The sequence below is a fragment of the Macrotis lagotis genome, chromosome X (genome assembly GCF_037893015.1).
Source record: "Macrotis lagotis isolate mMagLag1 chromosome X, bilby.v1.9.chrom.fasta, whole genome shotgun sequence".
NCBI classification, from domain to species: Eukaryota; Metazoa; Chordata; class Mammalia; order Peramelemorphia; family Peramelidae; genus Macrotis; species Macrotis lagotis.
The window spans coordinates 553,326,046-553,346,619 of NC_133666.1; the positions used below are offsets into that span (position 1 = coordinate 553,326,046).

At 46.4% G+C, this 20,574-nt stretch overlaps 1 protein-coding gene and 1 long non-coding RNA gene across 5 annotated transcripts in view; one reads left to right on the plus strand and one right to left on the minus strand.

Annotated features, from left to right (window-relative positions):
- LOC141497747 (uncharacterized) overlaps nt 1-7,851 on the minus strand; it is a 29,687-nt gene extending 21,836 nt beyond the window's left edge. The window contains exons 1-2 of one of the 2 annotated variants that reach the window (XR_012471440.1): nt 5,593-7,851; nt 3,488-4,608 (exon numbers count right to left, since the gene is read on the minus strand). This is a non-coding gene — a long non-coding RNA (uncharacterized LOC141497747). Of the gene's footprint in view, nt 1-3,487 lie in introns of both variants that reach the window. The other variant, XR_012471439.1, reaches the window with a different exon arrangement.
- OSR2 (odd-skipped related transciption factor 2) lies at nt 6,386-17,857 on the plus strand. 3 transcript variants are annotated; one of them, XM_074200523.1, is made up of 4 exons: nt 6,386-6,862; nt 11,949-12,714; nt 13,896-13,995; nt 14,918-17,855. In XM_074200523.1, the coding sequence occupies exons 2-4, from the start codon at nt 12,062-12,064 to the stop codon at nt 15,098-15,100; spliced, it is 936 nt and encodes a 311-aa protein (XP_074056624.1). In that variant the 5' UTR covers nt 6,386-6,862; nt 11,949-12,061; the 3' UTR covers nt 15,101-17,855. The 3 variants fall into 3 exon arrangements, with proteins under 3 accessions (XP_074056624.1, XP_074056625.1, XP_074056626.1); XM_074200524.1 differs by having other exon boundaries at nt 6,387-6,862; nt 15,000-17,855; XM_074200525.1 differs by lacking the exon at nt 6,386-6,862 and adding an exon at nt 8,289-8,358 and having other exon boundaries at nt 14,918-17,857.
- Nucleotides 17,858-20,574: the final 2,717 nt, after the last annotated feature.

A 20,574-nucleotide genomic window follows, 5' to 3' on the forward strand; every position in this document is an offset into this window, starting at 1 on the left:
AGAGTGGTTGAGCATGAAGGGTTAATGAAGGGAGGTATCGAAAAACAAGAGTAGGGCAGACTGGAGGTGTGAAAGAGAGAGTCTTCAGGTCCTCTCAGGGGAACAGAGTTATATTAATTGGCTGGGGTGGGAGAGAGGAGGGCTATTCACACCGGGCAGACTTCCAGGATCACATGGAAAAGGAAAAAGCAAGTCAGGGGATGAATGAGGGCTTTAAGGGAATTCACCAGGAATCGGGAGAAACAAATTCAACTACCCTATGGAAGACTAGGAGGAGAAAAAAATAAGATCGTTGTGGTGCTGCAAGGGTTGGTGCTGGTGCTGTCGTGTTGTGTGTGTGTGTGTGTGTGTGTGTGTGTGTACACAATACACACACAACCTCATAAATCTAATGGAAGATGATGGGACTAGCATACCCGAGATCTTTGCTTGCGCCCCTGTTGGGGACCTTAGAACATTCTACTTTGTCTTATCCATGCCCCACTAATGTACATGTCTTATCTCCGCCATGAAAGTAAGTCTGTAGACCGAAGACCTTGTCTTATTTATCTTTTTCTTTAAACAACCCCCTCCCCCAGCACCTAGCCCCAAACCGTGCGAGCAAGGTGCTGAGTAAAAACTTTCTTTCCACTAGTATTTTGTCATCTGGAAGACTTGGTGGGTGCATTTGTTTTACAGTATTATCAGCTGAGGGTGTGTGTGTGTGTGTGTTTGTGTGTGTGTGTGGGGGGGGTGTACAGGGAAGGATCTTCACAAGTCTCTCTCTCTCCACACCTGGTACCGCGTGTATGAGTGTGTATGAGTGTGTGTGTGTGGGGGGGCGTTCCTCATTTCTTTTTCTAACTGTGCTAGCTTGAGATCTGCTCCTTTTCTGTCCCCTTCTTGTCTTCCCAGAATCAGGCTCTAGGAAGGAAAAAGAAGAAAGTCACCAAGAAGTCGAAGCTGTTCCTCTCTTGGGGAACATCTGAAGCAGCACTCCTCTTCGACTTGATTGAAAGCCAGAAAGTTCTCCTCAGGGCTTGCCGCGGGGGCACATTGTACAAACTGTGCACATGTGTGTTGGTGTACGGATGTGTGTCTGGGTGTATCTGAGGACAGAGACTTGCTGCCTCTGCATGCACGCACCCCACACCCTCACGCGGGCCGCCGGGCGCCGAGCAGATGAAATAAGCCCGAGGAGCTGCCTGGGGCCTGTCCTCGGCTCAGCACCCCACCCTCGGCCCACTTGCCACCTCTCTTCACCCTTGGGGCCAGTCCCTTCTTTCGTTCAGTGCCGGGCAGCTGCAGCCGGAGCTGACCCGCACTGCCGGGGTCGCAGGGCTACTCCCAAGCCAGGACCGAGCAGTGGCTGAACTTCTCTGACCAGGAAACAGCCCGAGTCCTCCAGCTGATTGCCAACTGGTCCCCAAGGCCGAAGTGCTTAGTCTGGAGGTTGCTTTTAGGTCACTTGGAGCTTCAACGGTTGCCCAAGCACCAGTAGCCCCCCCCCCCCCGCCCACCCCGGAAAATCCGAATGTGGCTCATTCCTGCCTGTTTTTCATAAGGGTCAAGCCTCCCTAGAGAAAGAATCTAGTATTCTCGAGCCTTCTGTGCCTCGTGGCAGTTAATGCTCCCAGAAGGCCAGACAACACTAGCTCTTCCCAGAAGTAGTCGTCTCCCTGTGCTCCTCGCAGTGAAACCTCCCGGGTGGGAAAGGGACTGAGTTCGGCTAGGGTGCTTGGGAAAGCTGAAGTAGCTCAAGTGACGAGCAGCCAGTGACCGGGAGGGAAGGGATGAGGAAACTTCCAAATACTTCCTTTCTTGGTCTTCACTCTGAACACTGGGAGAGGCGGACCTGGGCTTTAGAGAGGTCAAAACGAAGTTCTCTACTGGAACAAGGAAGACTAAGGCGTTCGAGGTTGAAGGGCAGGGTATTTTAGCTTCTGTTCCCATGGGGTCCTGGGCTAAGGGGGCCAGCGGTCCGTGCACCCTCACGCCTTCGAGAAGCCAGTGTCGCCAAGTATTCTGTGTGGGTTCCAGGCCGGGACGCTAAGCTCTGACTCTGGACTTTCAGAGGGTCGCACCTGGGCGCAAACCCCCTCTTCTTACAAGCGGTCGTCTGTCCTCAAATGAAGTGGAGGAGAGCGGGAAAAGACAATGCGGGGCCGAGGGTCTGGGACGGTTCTTTCTAAACGTGACTCCCTCGGGTCCTGCTGCGCAGGTGCCAGTTGATGCCAACTGGGGTCATTCGCCTTCCCCCGAACTGCGCCTGCCACCTGGCTCCCCGAGCTCGGCTCCGAGAGAACTCCAAAAGCCAGGCCTGGGGTCGGTCCAGATAGCCTAGGAGAAGCCCAGAATGGAGAGAGGAAAAAACCTGCTAGGCCAGAACTTTGTAGACAACGGTTCTCCTCCGACAAGAGTTTGAGAACCAGGACACACGGGGGAGAGATGCGCCTTGGCCACTCTTGGGTCATTTCTATTGGGGACGGGTTGGGGAAGGAGAAGGGAAAGGGGAGAGGATGCAAACGCCTTCACCTCGAAGATACACACTGACACCGAGAAAGCTGGAAAATTAGGACACGGAGGAGAGATGCTCCTTGGCCATCTTGGCTCATGGCTGTTGGGGATGGGTTGGGGAAGGGGAAAGGGGAGGGGGTGAAGCGGCACTCTCTCTGCCACCGCCCGCACGCGCAGACTCGGAGAGCACGCGTACGTTGCTCCACGAACTCGCGAACGCCAAACCCCAGAAACCCGTTTGCGGGTGGTTTTGGCGTCCCGGAGCCGCGAGCCAGGGAGACGCGCCCCGCCGCCTGCCGTGGCCGGCCCGGGCCTCCAGGGGGCGCTGCAGCTCTTCCAGCGGCCGGCCCGCCCGCTGCGTCTCGGGGTCCCGCGCTCCGCTTCTCCTCACCCCGGCTCTGGGCCATCCCCGGACCGAGAGGAGCCTCGCTCGTTTCCTCCCACCTTCCTCCCCCGCGCGCCCCTCTTTGAAATATGGGAGTCTCATTCCGGACCTCGGTGCCTTCCCCTCGGTGTAACAACCCCCCCCCCATCTTCCCCCGTAATGCTGCTGGGTTAACTGGGTTAACTCTGAGGGGGGGCTCGGAGGGCTGAAGGGCAGCCCCCACCCCCACCCCCGAGGTCAGCCTTGGAGCTCAAAAGTAAAGCCGTGAACCCAAGCGTGGTGTTTCCAGGAAAACTCAAGCCCGGAGATGGGCTGGGAAAGGGACTGGAGACAGAGGAGGGCCAAGGTTGAGAGGCGAGGGGGAGAAATCCCCGAATCCCTGGAGACAGGTGGAATTTTCATGATTTATTTGAGTGGTAATTTTCAAGACAAAAAGCCAATTTCCATCCTGAGAGGGGGGTGGGAGAGGGGAGGCCCCCCAGCCTGACACCCGATCGGCGCTTAGACCTGCAGAAGCAGCAGCCTGGGTGGGCCCCGGGGAAAGGGGGCCTTCCACCCAAGCTGCTCTCCCCTCTTTCCTCCTTCCCTGTTTCCTTCCTCCCTCACCTTGACGGAGCTTTGAGTGCTTAAAGCTGTAACCGTCCCTCCTTTTCTCCTGTTCGGAATTTCGTTGGAAGTGTCCTTGGTGTCGAAAACCTAAAGCTGGCGAGGACAGCAGATAAACCCCCTCGGCGGAAGTGTCAGACTGAATTGCACTTCGATGTTCCCCAAAGACCAGAAGTAGTGAAAAGGAAACGAGGGAGGGAAGGGGTTCAGTTCCCAGCTGCCTGAGTTAGAGGACCATTAAGGGTCTCTGAGCCCTGCCAGACCTCCCTCTCTCTGCACCCCCAGGGCTCCCTGCCACCCACCCAGAGGTTCCAGATGCTTTTCTGCACCATGCTGACAATCTCTTGCACCATATATCCCTGAGGTGGGGGGGGGGGGGACACTGAGTGGACTTGGCTGCTCTGGGGTGTGTGTGTGTGTGTGGTGTGTGTGTGTGTGTGTGTGTGTGTGTGTGTTGGAGGGTGTGAGAGTGCTTGTACATACGACCTTGGTGCCCCCCGCCAAGCACCCAAAATCACATTTCCGCAACAACACTGTGAAGTTGAGCTGTAGTGTGAATTCAAAGAGCCCACCGAGGACCTGAGAGAGAGCAGCGACCCCTGAACCGTGGTTGCTGGTTCAGAGCTCTTCTCAGCTCTTTCCACACCTCCTAGCGGATCTCAAACACCTGCAACATTTGAATGCCTCAAGTCTCCGGAAGAATGGACAAACGACCCCAGGCTGCCCGCCACCCCCAAAATACGAAACTTGTTCCTACTTTTCGGGCCGCAGCAATGCATGAGGAACGTGCATGATGCGGGGGAAGGGGATGCTTAATTTCTCACAACGTTTAATTCCGTTAAATATAAAACACCCAGTGTTCAATTTGCTTGCAGAGAGAAAGCTCATCTCCTGGAATTGTTCTCAGACCTGCCACTACAGTGGGGAAAAACATTCGAGGAGGATGTAGGGAAACACCTATACCCATTCACCCCATAGAACAATCTAAAGCAGCACGGGGAAGGAGTTTACCTTACTGCGGACAGAAATGACTAGATGATCCAGATATATCCTTAGGGATGGATAATTACCGGTCAGTCAGGGAGCAGAGGTAGTGGGGAGAAGAGCATCTGAAAAACTTGCTGTGAAAAAGGAGGCAAATAAGCGGGACATAATGATCTCCGAGCACTCCGAGCAGCACGAAAAAAAAAGCATCTTATTTAACTCAACATTTGGAAGTATTTTTCCCTCGAAACCCTTCAGCCTACAAGCATCCTTTCTCTCCCAAGTTGCTGCAAAATTGTGCAGTAGCAATTCAATACGCCTTTTATATGTAGCACTAAATACAGAATTAGCAAAAGTTCTATTCTGTTCTAAGATCATTTAGTATCATCCTGAATATAAAATGGAAATGGAAAAGTAATCTGCTATACCTTCCAAAAGAAAACGAAAACTTCGCTTTCTCTCGGCCAAAGTAAGAGATAGTTCATCTTATACAAATCTAGGAAGGGAAAAAAAGCTTTGCCTGACCCTCCACCCTAACCTTGACCTTTCCAAACGTCTACTCCTGTCAGTCCTGCTTGCATTTTCACGGCCAGTAGCTCGGTACAGATTATTTTCAGTGTTGCTAGCATTGTTCATTTCAAAGCAACTTTTTAGGGGTGGGTGGGATGGAAGAATCATTCAGCCTTTAGTTGGAGAAATAGAACCTGGCAAAAAGCAGCTCCTCTTCATTAGGGTCGTTTCAGACTGAATGTTTTGGCTCTATTATTTTCTCACTGATGCTGTCAGTCCAAAAAGATGGACACTAAAACATTGTCACTGGCTTCTTCATTATCAACCCCGGCTTCTTCATTATCGACTTCAAAATTCTATCCAGTAATTACACTAAAAGAGCCCCAAAAACTGTGGGGAGGAGAAAAACATTTTTCAAATTTATCACTACATCTTGAATTCGATTCAGTTACTGACGACTGCAGCGGACAAATGAAATCCATGCTCGGCCCGGTAGGGAGGTGAAGGCGTTTGCGAAATAAAACTTTCTTAATAGTGTTTCTCCCCAAATTATGGGATTACTCCTGAAGGGTCGGTTGGAAGTTTGTGGGGGCGATTACAGATTGCCATACCTTTGATCCAGTGACTCTGCTAACTTAAGCAAACTCTTCTGAAGGTGGAAAGTGCAGCTGTAAATGTGGGAAAGAAAACATTTAATGCCATTTTCTAAACATAATTTCGTCATAACCAAAGAACCGTCCACAATATCACCACTATAGCAAACATCCACAAGCAAGTAACATTTAGGGGGAAATGGTAGCCGAAGAGGGAACACACATTTAGCTGCAGACATTTATAGATTTGGCAACCTTAAGGTACAAATGTTGTATTTTTAATTAGGGAGGTGGGGGAGGAGGAGTAGATGAGACAGTCATTGTTGGTAGGTTTGATTATATATCTTCGAAATGACCAGAATCGGTAGTTTCTGCCATCTGTCTATCACAAAGGAAAGGCTTCTGAGTTAGGGACTGAAAATAAAGTAGACTTAAGCCCTACGTTGGAACTAGTACCCGTGCCCTTTTTAGTGCTATATAGGGTCATTGGCGTGGTACGGAAGCAGTTTTTGAATTTCTTACAATCAAAGGAGTCAGTGGCACAAAAGAGGAGGGTGAGGGGTGGGAAGGAAGGAAGGAAGGAAGGTTATGTTTATTTTTTTTTTAACCGAGTCACCTTAGGTAATGAAACTAGGAAAACGTCAAGAAGACCTGTGCCTTTAAGATGCAGTTGCTATCCAAACACAAGTAAACAGAGCGGACCATTAGCGAGAAAAGGGAGGAGGAGGAGGAGCTGGAGGCGGACTCCGAACTTGACAACCCCAGAACGTTTCGGGGGGAGGCGGGGCGGAGGGACCAGGCAGTGAACATTCGAGTGTGTGCAGCTCTGGGTGGGACAGCGGGCGGGGACTGCGAGTTCTACGCCACTTAACTGCTGAAATGTGATGGACCTGGGAGGGGAAGGCTCAGACTTCATCCCACTTCGCCAGAGTTGAAGGCGCAGAGGCTCCGAAGAGGAGCCTGATTGAAGCAAGATCTCCTCCGAGTGACCAAAGCCAACCAGCACTTTTTTTTTCCTCTCCCCCCCTTTTTTTTACGCTTTCGCTTCGGGAGACCCAGAGACAAAGCTCTTCCTTGCCCGGCCACCCCTCGGCGCGGCTCTTCTTCCCCCAGATCATGTCCGAGGCTACCGGGACTCGGCTGGGAAAGAGCTTGCTGAACTTTTGACGGTCGAACTGCTCGGCCAGTCCGGTGTGGATCTAATGACAACGCAAAGAGACGCGCGGATCGCGGCTGGAACTCTGTATTAGGAGGGGCGGCCCTTTCTGGAGAGACCCTTTAGGCCGAGGTAAGTGTCTAGCCTGGGGATAGGTTGCAGCCGCCGCCTTCATAAAATAGTCTCGATTCCAGGGGGTCGGCCGGGGTGGTAATAAAAGGAGCGATTCTCTGTCCAGCGTGCCACTGTTTAATACCTTGAATTATCCTCTCAGGAGCGTACCTCCTTTGAAAAGAAATGAAAATCGATGAATTAGAAGTATTTTCTGTGACCGGATGGTGGGTTTCTTGCATGCTCTGCTCCCTAGGACACCCTTTCCCCCAAACCCTAGTTACACACACACACACACACACACACACACACACACACACACACACACACACACACCTCACTCACTCCCTCACTTTGAAATGTTTTTGAAATTTGTTTCCGGGCATTTTATCTCAACCACGAGGTACCCAAGGTCTCAGCATTGTAGTTTCTTAAACGGGTTCAGTAACTTGAGCAGTGAGGAGAGGCTCTCTTGTGCCCTTCAATGATGCCTTTCCTCTATTTTCTCTCTTTCTTTCCGTTTCTCTCATCTCTTTCGTTTTTCTTCTTCCTCTGTTTTTCTCTTGCTTCTTCCTCTCCCTCTCTCTCTGGCGTTCTCCTTGGGGGGGGGGGGGGGTTGTGTCCCATTCTCTTTTCTCCTTCCTTGTTTTCTTCTTTTTTCTCTTCCTCTATCTCTCCCTTTCTTGTTCTTTACTTTCCGCTGTCTGTTTCTCTTCATCCTAAATGCCCAAGTGCTTTTTGCCCCAGGGTTGTGAAATGCTAAATCATCTTCCACTTCCAGAGCCAGTAATAGAGCGCGGAGTAGAGGTTTTGATACAAAATAGCCGCTCTCTTTGCCTACCGGCGAGGAATGTTTTAAGGATGTAATAATGATGTTAGTCAAACCTTAGTCAAATCTACAACCATGTGCTTGATGCCTGCAAGTGCCCGTGGTGGGGGTGGGGGAAAGGAGGAAAGAAACCCAGAGTGTTGTAAAGTGTCTGGATAAGCAATAAACCGCCACCGCGAAGGACGTGAAATGAGTTTCCAGAGGAAGGATGGGAGGTGGGGGGGGGGGGAATGTCAGTGCAGAAAGTTCAAGATAGGATGAGTCTTCCTACCTGTTTTTCGGAGATCAGAAGACAACTGCCACTTACCCATGTGAAAGATCACTGGCAACTACCTAGTTCTCTTTCTCTTATCCTCCACCCCCCCCACCCCCCAACCCCACGAAAGTAACTGCCACCCGAACATGAACAAGAAAGTTACTCTTCTCGTTCAGGAACAGGGCCAGCGAGTGAGAGCAGGGAGTAACAGAACACGGAGTATGCGGCAAGCATCTTAATTTAATTAACTCCTCGGGAAGGAGAGGCGGTTAGAAGTGGCAGCGGGAGCTACAGCGTGGCTGGCCCGTGATTCCCACCTGCTTGGGAGGAGGCGACTTTACAAACAAAAATCCAACTTTCATCTGATTTAGTCTGCTTTTCACCGGGTCTGCTCAGGCTGTTTTTAATTTCAAACAAAACAACCGTTATCAGGTGCAATTCGACAACAGCCAACTGACCCCGTTGGGCTGAATTTCAGCCTCTGATGGAAATGCTGCCTTTTTTAGGTGGAAATGGGGGCTGCCTGTATATCCGATTTAAGATTATCGATCTTAGAGAACACAAACTCTTCAAGTTACCTCTGGTTACTTTAGCTTTTTTTTTTTTTTTTGCTTTGTTTTGTTGAGATGTTTGTTGTGGTTGGGGAGAGGGGCTTACTCAAATGTTGCGAAAGCTTCACTGAAACTTCAATTAATAAGTAAACATTTCACTTGGTGACAGACACAGAACGAAGTTTTAAAAACTTCTAGACATAACTGGAAATTCCTGTAAAGTAGGCTGGTGAGAGAGGAATGGTCCCCTTGTCACTAAAGTTGTCAGGACTATGTTTCCCCTCTCTTCCATAATTTTTCACTACAACTGTAAATACTCAAGTAGCAGCTTTATCCAGAGCTGGGTGGAGCAGACAACAGGATGACTTGGCTAGCTGGTGGTCTTGACCAAGGCAGGGGTAAATAGCTGTAAATACCGTGAAAGAGACAAGACAAAACGAAACCACCTTCAGATCTGGGTATTGAACGAAAACAAAATATCCAGAAGCTCTGCTGGCTAGGGGAAGCCCAAATTCTCCAGCTATTTATGGAGACAAGAGTTGGTTAGATATTTGGAAGGATTTTGTTTTGTGTTTCCCAAAAGGTCTTCCACAAGGTATCGACTATGGCTTTTCCCCTGTAAAGAAAGCGGCTCTTTGATGCAGTCGAGAGCATATACATGATTCGGAAAAGGCAGATCCTTTTGTGTGAATTTTAGGTTTAACTGTAACTTCACTATCGGGAATTTCTGCATTCTAAGCCCTTAGGAGAACCGGGAGGAACGGAACACTTAGCTTTTTGACTGGAGAATTAACATTTAACCTTTAAGGCAGACGTTAGTTTCTCGCTTTAGGAAATGAGATCCTGGGTCCTGAATTTCTCTTCCTCGCCCTTCGCCCCCAATCCTGGGATATAGTGGTGGTTGTACTTTGCCTCCTGTGTTTATTTCTAAGAAAAGAAGTCAGGAAATTAACTGAAAGACCCAATTTCTGTTCCCTCTCTTCGGATAAAAATGTCAGTGATTCCCTAATAATAGAGAGGAAATCACTTTAATTAATCTTCAAGCAATGAAATCCTCAGTTATTAAAGGGATTGAAGTGTAAAATTTTCGATGACCGAAAGACAAAAAAATAAACCACGCACAGGGACTACATAAGGAATAGATTTTGCAGGAGAAATACTCCTAGAGCTATGGGGGTGGGCTCAAGGATTGTCCCTGATCAAAAATGGAGAGTGATTAGTGGTGGGAAAGTTTATTATAAAGGGAGGTTTATAGTTTCGGTTGAATGGTCTGAGTGAAATCCTCTGACTGTCACACACCTCTCATTAACTCCCTGCCTGCACTCCCAGTTCACATACCACTAGGCAGACGCTGGTTCATTAATAAATCCCTGTCTCAGGGAAGGGAAAGGGGGCAGAGAAAGTGTGGGCCTAGATGAGGGAGCCAAATCCTCCTCCCCTGAGAGGGTTTTATTTTTATATATTAACTCTCCCCCCACCCCTACACACTTTGCACTCAAATACATGCCAAAGGGTAACTGTTCACAGATTGGAAGGATGAAAAATCAAACCCCCAATAAGAGGGAGGAGGAAAAGGCAACATAATAGGAGAATATTCCTAGTTTCTTGGGGAAAGTAGAAACTCAAAGTGAAGTGGAGAGTATTATGGGTGTTGATTTTTCAGGCCTATTTCTAATGAAGAAAATCTCCCAGCTGCTTATGACCACACACACACACACACACACAGAGAGAGAGAGAGAGAGAGAGAGAGAGAGAGAGAGAGAGAGAGAGAGAGAGAGAACAACCTCATCTCTGATTCTAACGCGGGCTAGTGATTTAGTTATTGGAATTAGAAAATCCTTGCTGGATACAAATGGTATAAAAGGATATATATCACACAAATGACAAATGAGACTTTGAGAGATGCCCTTGGGAGAATGAGTCTAAAAAAGCCATTTGACCTTCACTAACCTTTTTTGAAAAACCGAAGAGAAAGTTAGTGGAGTGAGGGGAAAGTGTGGCAGTTCGGAGAAAGGAAGAGATAAAATTCTCTGAACCCCCCATCTTGGCAGTCTTCAGACCTGGACAGCTGATAGACACTTTCTTGTTTTAGTCTTAAGGCAACCAGGCTTGAAGCGAATAAATACATTAAACCTCTTTCCCTACCTGTTCAATGCATCCTCTGTGCTTTTGAGATATCTTCTACAACTATTTTCTAGTTTTCCTCCCCTGTGAACAGACTTTTTCTCTCCTGGAGGTGGTCAAAAAAGATGGGGACTCGGAAGGGGAAGATATGAAAAGAGTCTTCTTCCCAAGTGTCGAGCTCTAAGGCCACCTAGAATGAGGTTTCTTCCGAAGGACTAGGAAGCATAGATGTTAGATGAGGGAATCCCTCAAGCCTTAAGGAAAGCTGGGAGGTCGGCTGTCCCATCTGGGGGAAGGCAGAAGACTGTTAGACTACTCTCTTCTCTTCCCGGTTACTACTCGACCATCTGGAAGGGATCTTAGGTGGGGGAGGGAGAAATGAGTTGTGGAAGATGGCAGCGGGGGAAGGGGAAAAGTTGGGGGCCAAATTCAGAAGCTCGGGGCGAGGTGTCACTCTTCCTTCGTTCAACACCTCACACCCCTGATGAACCGGGTTAAGGTGAAGGGAAAAGGCTCCGAGATCAGAGGGGAAGTGTCCTAAGCTTCTGACAGAGGGAAAAGGAGAAAAGGCCCCACCACCTACCCGAAAAATCTGGATTGTTGCTCCCATATTTGCCACACCTTGCTCCACCCGCCCTTCCCACTTGTAGCAGTGCTCTCTGGGGCTGGCTGGAAAGCGGTGGTGGCCTCCTCCTGGGGCCGAGGAATTCACTGAGGTGGGTGCGAGTTGGGGGGGAGGGAAGAGGAAGACCCTAAGGCACTATCGGTCCAGCGACCTCATCTGCTGGACCCCAGTCTTGACCTGGGCCCACAGAAGATACCGCAACGGTGGGCAAAGACTTCCCCCACCTCGCGCTGTGAGGAACCCGGGTCCAGAGCTCATAAGGGCAAGCACCCTGGTTCACAAAGTGATGGGTTTTGTTGACAAGAAAATATCGTTTGACCTGCAGGGCTTTGCTAATCCAAGGGGGTCGGTGGGCGGGGGCAGTTTGGGTAAGGGCTCTTTTTTTCTCTGGGTTGGTGTGCTTTTGCCTCCCAGAACGAAGGTCTATCCTTTTTCTAGGTTGCTTGGATCCCTCTCCCCCTTCCTCATTTTCTTGATGGTGTCTTTGTTTTTGTTTTTCCCAGACGAATTGGTTTGGGAATCGAACTCAGTAACTGAGCTTGGGTTGTGCACATTTCCCCAGGGCTCACTCCTTGGGAGGTTAGTGGGGAACAGTGAACCGAGGGAAGGATCTAGACTCTAGACAGAGCCAGCACCGAGCTTCACGTGCGCCCCAAACCCGTCCGGTTGAACATTCATGAGTTCTCTCTATTCCCTTCCTTCTCTTCTCCCTCCCCTTGTAGGGTCTTACCTCCTTAGAGGTCAGCCTCTGGATTTGCCTGCGAGTATTCATTCCCCTGAGCCCCCAGTCCTGGAAGAAAGGGGCAGAACCCTCTGCACCCACCGAGTCCGGAAGATGGGGAGCAAGGCTCTGCCCGCGCCCATCCCTCTCCACCCCTCGCTGCAGCTCACCAACTACTCCTTCCTCCAGGCTGTGAACACCTTTCCGGCCGCCGTGGACCACTTACAGGGCCTGTACGGGCTCAGCGCAGTGCAGACAATGCACATGAACCACTGGACGCTGGGTTACCCCAATATGCACGAGATCACCCGTTCCACCATCACGGAGATGGCTGCGGCGCAGGGTCTGGTGGACGCTCGTTTCCCCTTTCCGGCCCTGCCCTTCGCCACCCACCTCTTCCACCCCAAGCAGGGGGCCATTGCCCACGTCCTCCCGGCTCTGCACAAGGACCGGCCCCGATTTGACTTTGCCAACCTGGCCGTGGCCGCCACGCAGGAGGACCCCCCCAAAATGGACTTGACCAAGCTGAGCCCGGGCCTGGGCAGCCCCATCTCAGGCATCAGCAAATTGACTCCGGACAGAAAACCCTCTCGAGGAAGGTTGCCTTCCAAAACGAAAAAAGAGTTTATCTGCAAGTTCTGTGGCAGGCACTTTACCAAATCCTACAATTTGCTCATTCACGAGAGAACCCACACAGACGAGAGGCCTTACACTTGCGATATCTGCCACAAGGCCTTCCGAAGGCAAGATCACCTGAGGGATCACAGGTGAGCTTCCTAACCCGTCTTGGGTAGGTTAGAGGGTGGGCAGGAAAGTGACCCAGGAAAAGACAGAGGAAATGCCTGAAACCTCTGTGCCCCCTTCACCAACCCAGACTGGATTCCTTGCTCCAAATGTTGTTGTAGGAGACCGTGTGACTGTAGGCTTGCCCCCAACCAAAGAAGGCTGAAGAAATTACAAACAATTCCCCTCAAATTTAAACCTCTACGGTCTAAAGAAGTACAGCATTATTCCTCGGGGAAAACCAAAGCAAGTTCCTCATCCCAGTGTACGGAGAGCCAGGTGTTCTGAGGTTTTTCCCTGCTCTCCGGTTTTCAACTCCGGTCTGGGTGGAGGGACTTGGGCACCTTTTCCTATGCTCAGCTGCCCGAGTCTCGTCTTCCCAGAGCTACCTTTCTCTTTCCTTAGACTCTGAACCCGGGCTTCCAGGGCATCTCTGCTTGTCAGCCCCAGGGTCCCTAAATTCCTCACTACTCCCACTCATCACCCGTTCCGGAGGCAAAGAAGTTTTCATGCCGGGGCCCCAACACCTCCCTGGCTGCTGTAGGCAGTAGCCTTTGTTTCCCGGACCTTTCTATTCAAGGAATGAGGCCAGCGAGGATAGAAAGAGCTGGTCACCCTGCACCCCAGCATCAAATCCCGCATTACAACTTTTATGGGTCTACCTCATAATAGACTCTGCCGGGTGTGAGCCCGGCTCAAGGTTCTTGCCCTACCTCCTTGCCTCCATCGTCCCCCGGAATAAAGATCAGAATTCCTTGAGGATTCTCCAAACCCACAGCTGGGAGGTCTGTTCCTCGCTAACACAGCCTTGCCTTACATTCTGATTTGACCGGTTTGAGTTCTTGGTAAAAGGGGGGGAAACCCGAATAGTAGAGATCAGAGAAGTGCTTACTCTGGTTTCTTCGAGATCTTGAACCAAAGCACCACCAGAGAGGGCGATCAAGGGTAGATAAGCCGAGGCTGTGCCTGATTTGAAGAGTCTGTTACATGAGGTTAACCATAAACAGAATTACACAAGGGGAGAAAAAAAATCTAAAGCAAGAAAGAAGAGCCAATTTCCTTTTGTCCTCTCCCTGCTTTCCTTTAAGTAATTATCCACAAATGCTTCTGGGAGGTGATAACATTCATCCATGACATTTAACTGAATCCTTCTATCAATTTTCAGGTATATCCATTCCAAAGAAAAACCCTTCAAATGTCAGGAATGTGGGAAAGGATTTTGTCAGTCTAGAACTCTGGCGGTTCACAAAACTTTACACATGCAGGTAAGCTCGTTTCCCAATCTAAGAAACTTTTATTTCATTTTCTCATGCCCATTTCCCAAAAAGTAGCCAAGGGTCTGCCTGCTCTTAAAACCTGAATTTACATTTGTTCTCTGTTTGACTGGAGAGGTGCTATATTTTTCTCATCTGGTTTTCAATAAGGAGAATGATTGTCTTTCCTCTTTTTATATTCGAAATATTTTGTGGTTCTAGGAAACAGCCGTAGAAGTCCTGTTCATAATTTAATTCCTCCCAATTATCACAGTAAACCCCACTCACTATTCATTCTCCACATCCCTTTTCCATCTCTATTTTGAATTTAAGACTTTTATTTTTAAAAAATAAGGCAAAGTAATTTCTGATAAAGCAGCAGCAGAAAAATTGTCTACACTAAGCTCTCCCTGTCCCCATTTCTCTTGAAGAACCTCTTGCCCCGACCACCAGTAGTGATTGATCTGTGTAGCACAACGGATCCTTGCTAGCTCCAAGAGGGGAATATCTCAATGGAACATTAGAACACACACACACACACACACACACACACACACACAGACACACACATACAGCCCCACCCTAGCCCTTTTCTTTCTGGGTTTGACACAGCGATGACACAAAAGGAGTTGGAAATCACGAAGTCGAACTTTCAGGGATGTGCCGGTGCACTTATCACCGCTGCCAGTGTATCAACAGTGTATTGGGAGGGCGCTTGTGGGGGGTCCGCTGGAGCATGGGTTAGAGCAGATCTGTCTATGCAGGCTCCCCCTAAGCCACCACAATTGCCGGAAGGTGGGAGGTAGAACCGGGAGGGGGTGAATGGGAGGGCATTTTTGCTGTGTGGGGTTGGGTAATGTTAGTACTACAGATAAGAGAAGGGCACAATGGTGGTGTGAAGGATTAATCCTTTGCTTGCTTCACATCTGAACAGGAATCTCCACACAAATGCCCCACATGTGGAAGAACCTTTAATCAGAGAAGTAATCTGAAAACTCACCTTCTCACCCATACAGACATCAAGCCCTACAACTGCGAGCAGTGCGGCAAAGTGTTCAGGCGAAACTGTGATCTGCGGCGGCACAGTCTGACCCACACCCCGCGGCAAGACTTCTAGAGAAGCCAAGCATCTGCCCACCCCCCTCACCTCCCCACCCTTGCCTGCCTTCCCCCGCCTGGCCCTCCTCCTCGGGCCGACCTGTCCCAGACCGACCCCAACTTGCCCCCTGCAGCTGCACCTGCAGCTCCAAGGAGCTAATAATTCTTTTGGCGGACTCAAACATTAGAAAGCCACACACACACACACACACACACACACACACACACATACACACATACACACACACACAACACACACACACACACACAAAGAGCGTATGCTAGTCTCTTGTAGATATTCACAGCTCATTTTAGAGCTCTGTACATAATGTTGTGAGGGGGGCTGTTTTGTTGTTTTGTGGGGTTTTTGTTTGTGCAGTTGTGTTTTTGGTTTTGTTTTGTTTTTATTGGTGGTATCTTGTCAAATGCACCTGGACAAGGAAAATAGAAGTCAAATTTATCTTTAAGAAGTGTATTTCAAAATAAAACAACCTTTTTTTTCCAATTCTGTAGTATGCCTTGTTATTTCTCTTATGCTTCCTTGTGAGCTAGGGATGTTGTTAGTGTTAGTGATGGTCACAACCCAAGTGTTTCCATAAAGAAGAGAATGAACCCATTGCCGCTCTAACTCTTGGATAGATTAACCCTCTCCATCCCCTATTGGAAGCAGATCTTCTCTTTTTACCTAGACTTTGGCTTTGGGAAAGAATGTGAATGTATTGTATTTTGATTTTGTTTATTTGAAGATATTAAAAGGAAAAAGGCCCTGGGTTTCCCTTCCCTTCCCTTCCCTCCAAATATATGCACATTTTGGACCTAACTGCACTTAGCATGTTTTTTTTTTCCCATGGCAATATTGTTATTCTTGTTAATGATGACAGGCAGTTGATTCTGGGGCCTGGCCCTAAGCCCCAGGAAAAGAGACACTTTTCAGCTGAGGCTCCTTCCACAAGAACCAACTCTTCTACCTTTCCCAGCAAGTCTTTTGTTTTGAGATTTGCAGGGGAGGAGAGCAGAGAAGGGGGAAAAAATAAAACAGGAGGTGAGTACCAAGCTCTTCCAAAAGTCCTTGGCCCAAAGTCAAAGCCTCTGATGGGGCAGCCTCTCTGAAAGACTAGACTTTGAACGCTTGCTGACATTTATCACCACAGACAGGGACTTTATTCTGCCCTTAATGAAGAAGTCCTTCCTCTCAAATCAACTGCCAAAGAAATGGCATGCAGCCTCTAGAAAGGTGAGGAAGGTCAAGGAGGAAAAGAAATGACTTAGCCAAACTTTTAACAGTCCTTTCCAAATTGGGTACAACCTTGTCTCCAATATAAGTTTGGCCTGTCTCCACAAAGAAAACTGGGTACATATACAAGGTGCCAAGTCAGTAGATAGAGACTCTAAGAGTGGCAAGCTGTTCTTGTTTCCTCCTAAACAACTGGAAAAATACTGAACATTACTGGGGTTACACCATATAAACCACAAGCAACTTGCCTGATTGTCTCCTGTTCATTCTTCTAGTTCATTCCTTCCTCTAGGGTTCTTGAGGAGATATTAGGATGATGACAACCCTGAAGCACAAGGTATGACTTTGGGTGGAGAGCATCAGGTGGAGAGAGAAGAAGGTGCCATAGGGAAATGACTAGCATCTATGAGAGGAAACACCAGAGGTATATGGCAGTTATATTCTGGCTTCAGGGGCTGGATTTGATGTAGTTCTTAAATCTGAGAAATGAGCAGCTGCTTAAGAGAGATGGCGAAATAAACATTCTCTACTTTCTCTTCCATCTGATGGTATTCTTTTGGTGAGAATAAGGACTGTGCACAGTAGATGAGATAGTGGGTGCCCTAAATGCTAGGTCATTCTTTTTGTTTTGTTTTGTGGGACTGGAAGATAATGGAATTGGAGCTGACCCTTTCTTCTGCAGAAAAGCTATACTATTTATTGAATATTAATTCCACCTCTATTCCATAGAATGCATAGATATACTCACACACAAGATATACAAATTCTAGTATAGGGCATGCATAAAAAGTTCCATTATTTAGACAGTCTCTGCCATTTGTGTTTGAAACCATTTAGTGGAACAGAAGTTTGGTTGGTTTTGTTTGTGCTCTCCTGAATATAAAAACTGCTCCCCCTTGGTGAACAGAAGAACAAAGTTTAAGGAATGCTGGGAACACGACTGTTGCACTCCTCTTCTACTCTTCTCCCAGGGTCCACTGCCCCACCCATCCCTGACTCTGGCCCCGGGTGCACAACTCCACTGCACAGGATCCTGACTGATTAGCAGAGAATGTCCCTTGACCTTTATCAACAACAGGCAGATTCCCTAAGTCTCTGTCCCAGCTCAAGGATATGTAGATAGTCAAAAGAGCCCTTCCTTTTCATTCAGCACAACAGTAGAGACAGGAAGTGGAAGTGAAAGGAGAAGGGAAACCAGCAAGAAAAGTTAAGGAAATAAATAGTCCTATAACCCTTAGTTTAAGGTGAACATTTCCAGCAAAAACCAATTTCCCTTTCCATGACTTTTTTCCTGCCTTTCTAGGTCCAGTGATATTTCATGGGGACTTGGGGAGCATCTAGTTAAATATTCCTGAGACAGATTGAATTCCTCTGACAGTCACAGTTCTCAACATCTCAAGCTCCATCCATCTCCTAGCATCTCAGAAAATCTCTCTCTAAAAATTGTATTTTAAAATAAATTTTTTATGTTGGCTGATATTCAAGCCCACCTCTGCTGTACCCTGTGTTTGGTCTTATAAATATACCTGAGTATTCCATGGCCTTTCTACCATAGATTCCCTCCCCAATTCTAGTTATTATTTTAATGATCTTCTTCCTTAATCATCAAGAGTATGGAAAAATAATACTTCATAAGACCCTTGAAATAATATAGCATAGGGATAGTAAAATATTATAGAGAAAATCACAATGGATAGGGAGATAAGTAATCCAATTTCTAGTCCCAGTTCTCCTACTATGTCCTTGGCCTTGAGAAAAATCTTAAAAAGAAACATTTCTGATCCTGTTTCCTTTGCTGAATAAGGAGTTTGAGATAAATGTACTCTGAAATCCTTTCCTATAGGTTTCATCTATGGAAAATGAAATTATTGACTTTCTTCTTTCAATGAAGAGAAAAAAGCTTCCTGCCTTTTTTTTGCAGAGCTCAATAGAAAAAAAAGTCATTAGACTAATATACAACTTAATACAGTTCAATTCAATGAAAAGTCAAATTTATTCAGTATGCACTACATGGATAGCTAGGGCTAGGCTAAGACAAAACTGAAACAAGCCTTACCCTGAAGGAGATAATTTTTTTTATAGGATTTGTATCTACAGAAAGAATTTCACAGGGGAAATTGAGGAGGGAGAGGAAGAAGGAGAGAAGGAAGTAACTGGAGGAAGCAAAGAGGAAGGTCAAGGTAGGTTTCATGGAAAGGATGACACCTGTCAAGTCTTGAAGGAAAATATACATTATATATGTATATGTGTGTATATATATATATATATATATATATATATATATATATATACTCATTTATACATATAAACTGTACTAAGCATTTTTCCATTTGTCTTTCTCTGAAGATGGATAGCATCTTCCTTCATAAGTTCTAGTCTTTCCATGTTTTTCTAAACCAACCAGTTCATCATTTTGTAAACCAAAGAAATATTTTTTTTAGGTTTTTGCAAGGCAAGTGGGGTTAAGTGGCTTGCCCAAGGCCACACAGCTAGGTAATTATTAAGTGTCTGAGACAGGATTTGAACCCAGGTACTCCTGACTCCAAGGCCAGTGCTTTATCCACTATGCCACCTAGCCACTCCCAAACCAAAGCAATATTTCAACCCAATCATGTCCTATCTATGAAAGTTTTCCACCAATTTCTTCATTCTTTCTATTTTTAGCTACATTGGTTTTATTTATGCCAGAACATTTTAATTGAAAATAATAAAAATAATCCATTTTACACTATCTTTTTTTAAAGCAACTATGCCTTAAGAAGATTATTTTCTTATCTGGGTGTTGGAAAAAAAGAGAATTTGGAAACAAAGAGATTGATTAGGAAATTTTCACAATTGTCCAAGCAAGAATATATGAAGACTTGAACTAAGGTGAAAGGAGAGTAGAGGACTAATGAGAAAATTGCTGTGGAAATAGAATCAACGAAACTAGGTAATTGATAAAATGTGGAAGAAAAGGAAGAGCTATAGATAACTCCAAATTTTGAATTTGTGCAGATTGGATTGTTTTATTGTCAAGTTATGAATCAATTCTTTTGCCATTGTGGTAATTGTCAACGGGTTATACTCTATTTACATCACAGTGTTCAAGAGGTATGTTGACATTCCTGCCCTGTGAATTCAAATTTTATTTGATGTGATTGCAAATGATGTCATTTCAAAAGATGCTACTTACTTGATTACACAAATGCTGCTAATATGTCATTTTAATATACTTAAATGCATTTATTAGGTACCACTTTTAAAAGAAGAGTTAATGGGATATCTTTCAGGCCCCTTTTGGGTCTTACCTATGATTTCTTTGCCCTAGAGATTTCTAAATTAAAAAAAATCCTTTTATCAAGGTGGAGTATCATCTTTCCAATTTACAGATTTGCCTGATGATGGACAATTAAGTAATTGGTCAAGGGGTCACATCATCAATGTATACTAGCAACAGGACTTGAACTCATATCTTCCTGATTTCAAGGCCAATTTTCTGGTCAACATGCTGTTTTGCCTCCTTGTGGTGAATGCAATAATTACTTCTATTATAAATTATCCAACCAAAATGGCTTTCTTTCTATTGCTCATACAGGGTTCTCCATCTCCCATCTCTGTATCTTGCCTGCAATTCCCTCCTCATCCCTACCTCATATAATCCCCCTCTTTTTTTTGTCAATTTAATTTAATTTCTTTTATTCTGAATTTAAGAACCAAAAAAGGCATTTCATGAAAGAGTAGAATATGGGGGGGGGAGATGATTGTAAATAAATTATTTAGATAATAGGCAAAGAAGGGATCCTAACAAATTCCTTTTATGAAACAAAAATGATATTAAACTGATACTTAAATCAGGAAGAGTAAGAGATCAATTTCATTAATGAATATGGATATAAAATCCTAAATAATGTACTAACTAAAAGATTATAACAATATATTACAAAGATTATACATTATAACTAATGGGATACAAATCCTTCTTTCAGGATGTAGCTCAAGTACTACTTTCTACATGAAACCTTTCTTGACTCCTTCCCCCTAACTACCTTGTATTTATCAGTAATTACTCTCTTTTATTTTTATTCTTTATAAGCTTATATGTGCATTCTGTTTCTCCCATTTGAATGTAAGTACCATGCAAGTAGATTGTCCCATTCTTTATATCTATCTATCTATCTATCTATCTATCTATCTATCTATCTATCTATCTATCTATATATATATATCCTATTGCCTGGCAGATAGTAAGCATTAATTCATGCTCAATAATTGACTGG

What these genes read in the sequence shown, in the direction of transcription:
- OSR2 (XM_074200523.1), top strand. Translation starts at nt 12,062, where the DNA reads ATGGGGAGCAAGGCTCTGCCCGCGCCCATCCCTCTCCACCCCTCGCTG. An exon ending in GATCACCTGAGGGATCACAG is followed by an intron (nt 12,715 to 13,895) that starts GTGAGCTTCCTA and finishes ATCAATTTTCAG; the next exon opens with GTATATCCATTCCAAAGAAA. An exon ending in ACAAAACTTTACACATGCAG is followed by an intron (nt 13,996 to 14,917) that starts GTAAGCTCGTTT and finishes ACATCTGAACAG; the next exon opens with GAATCTCCACACAAATGCCC.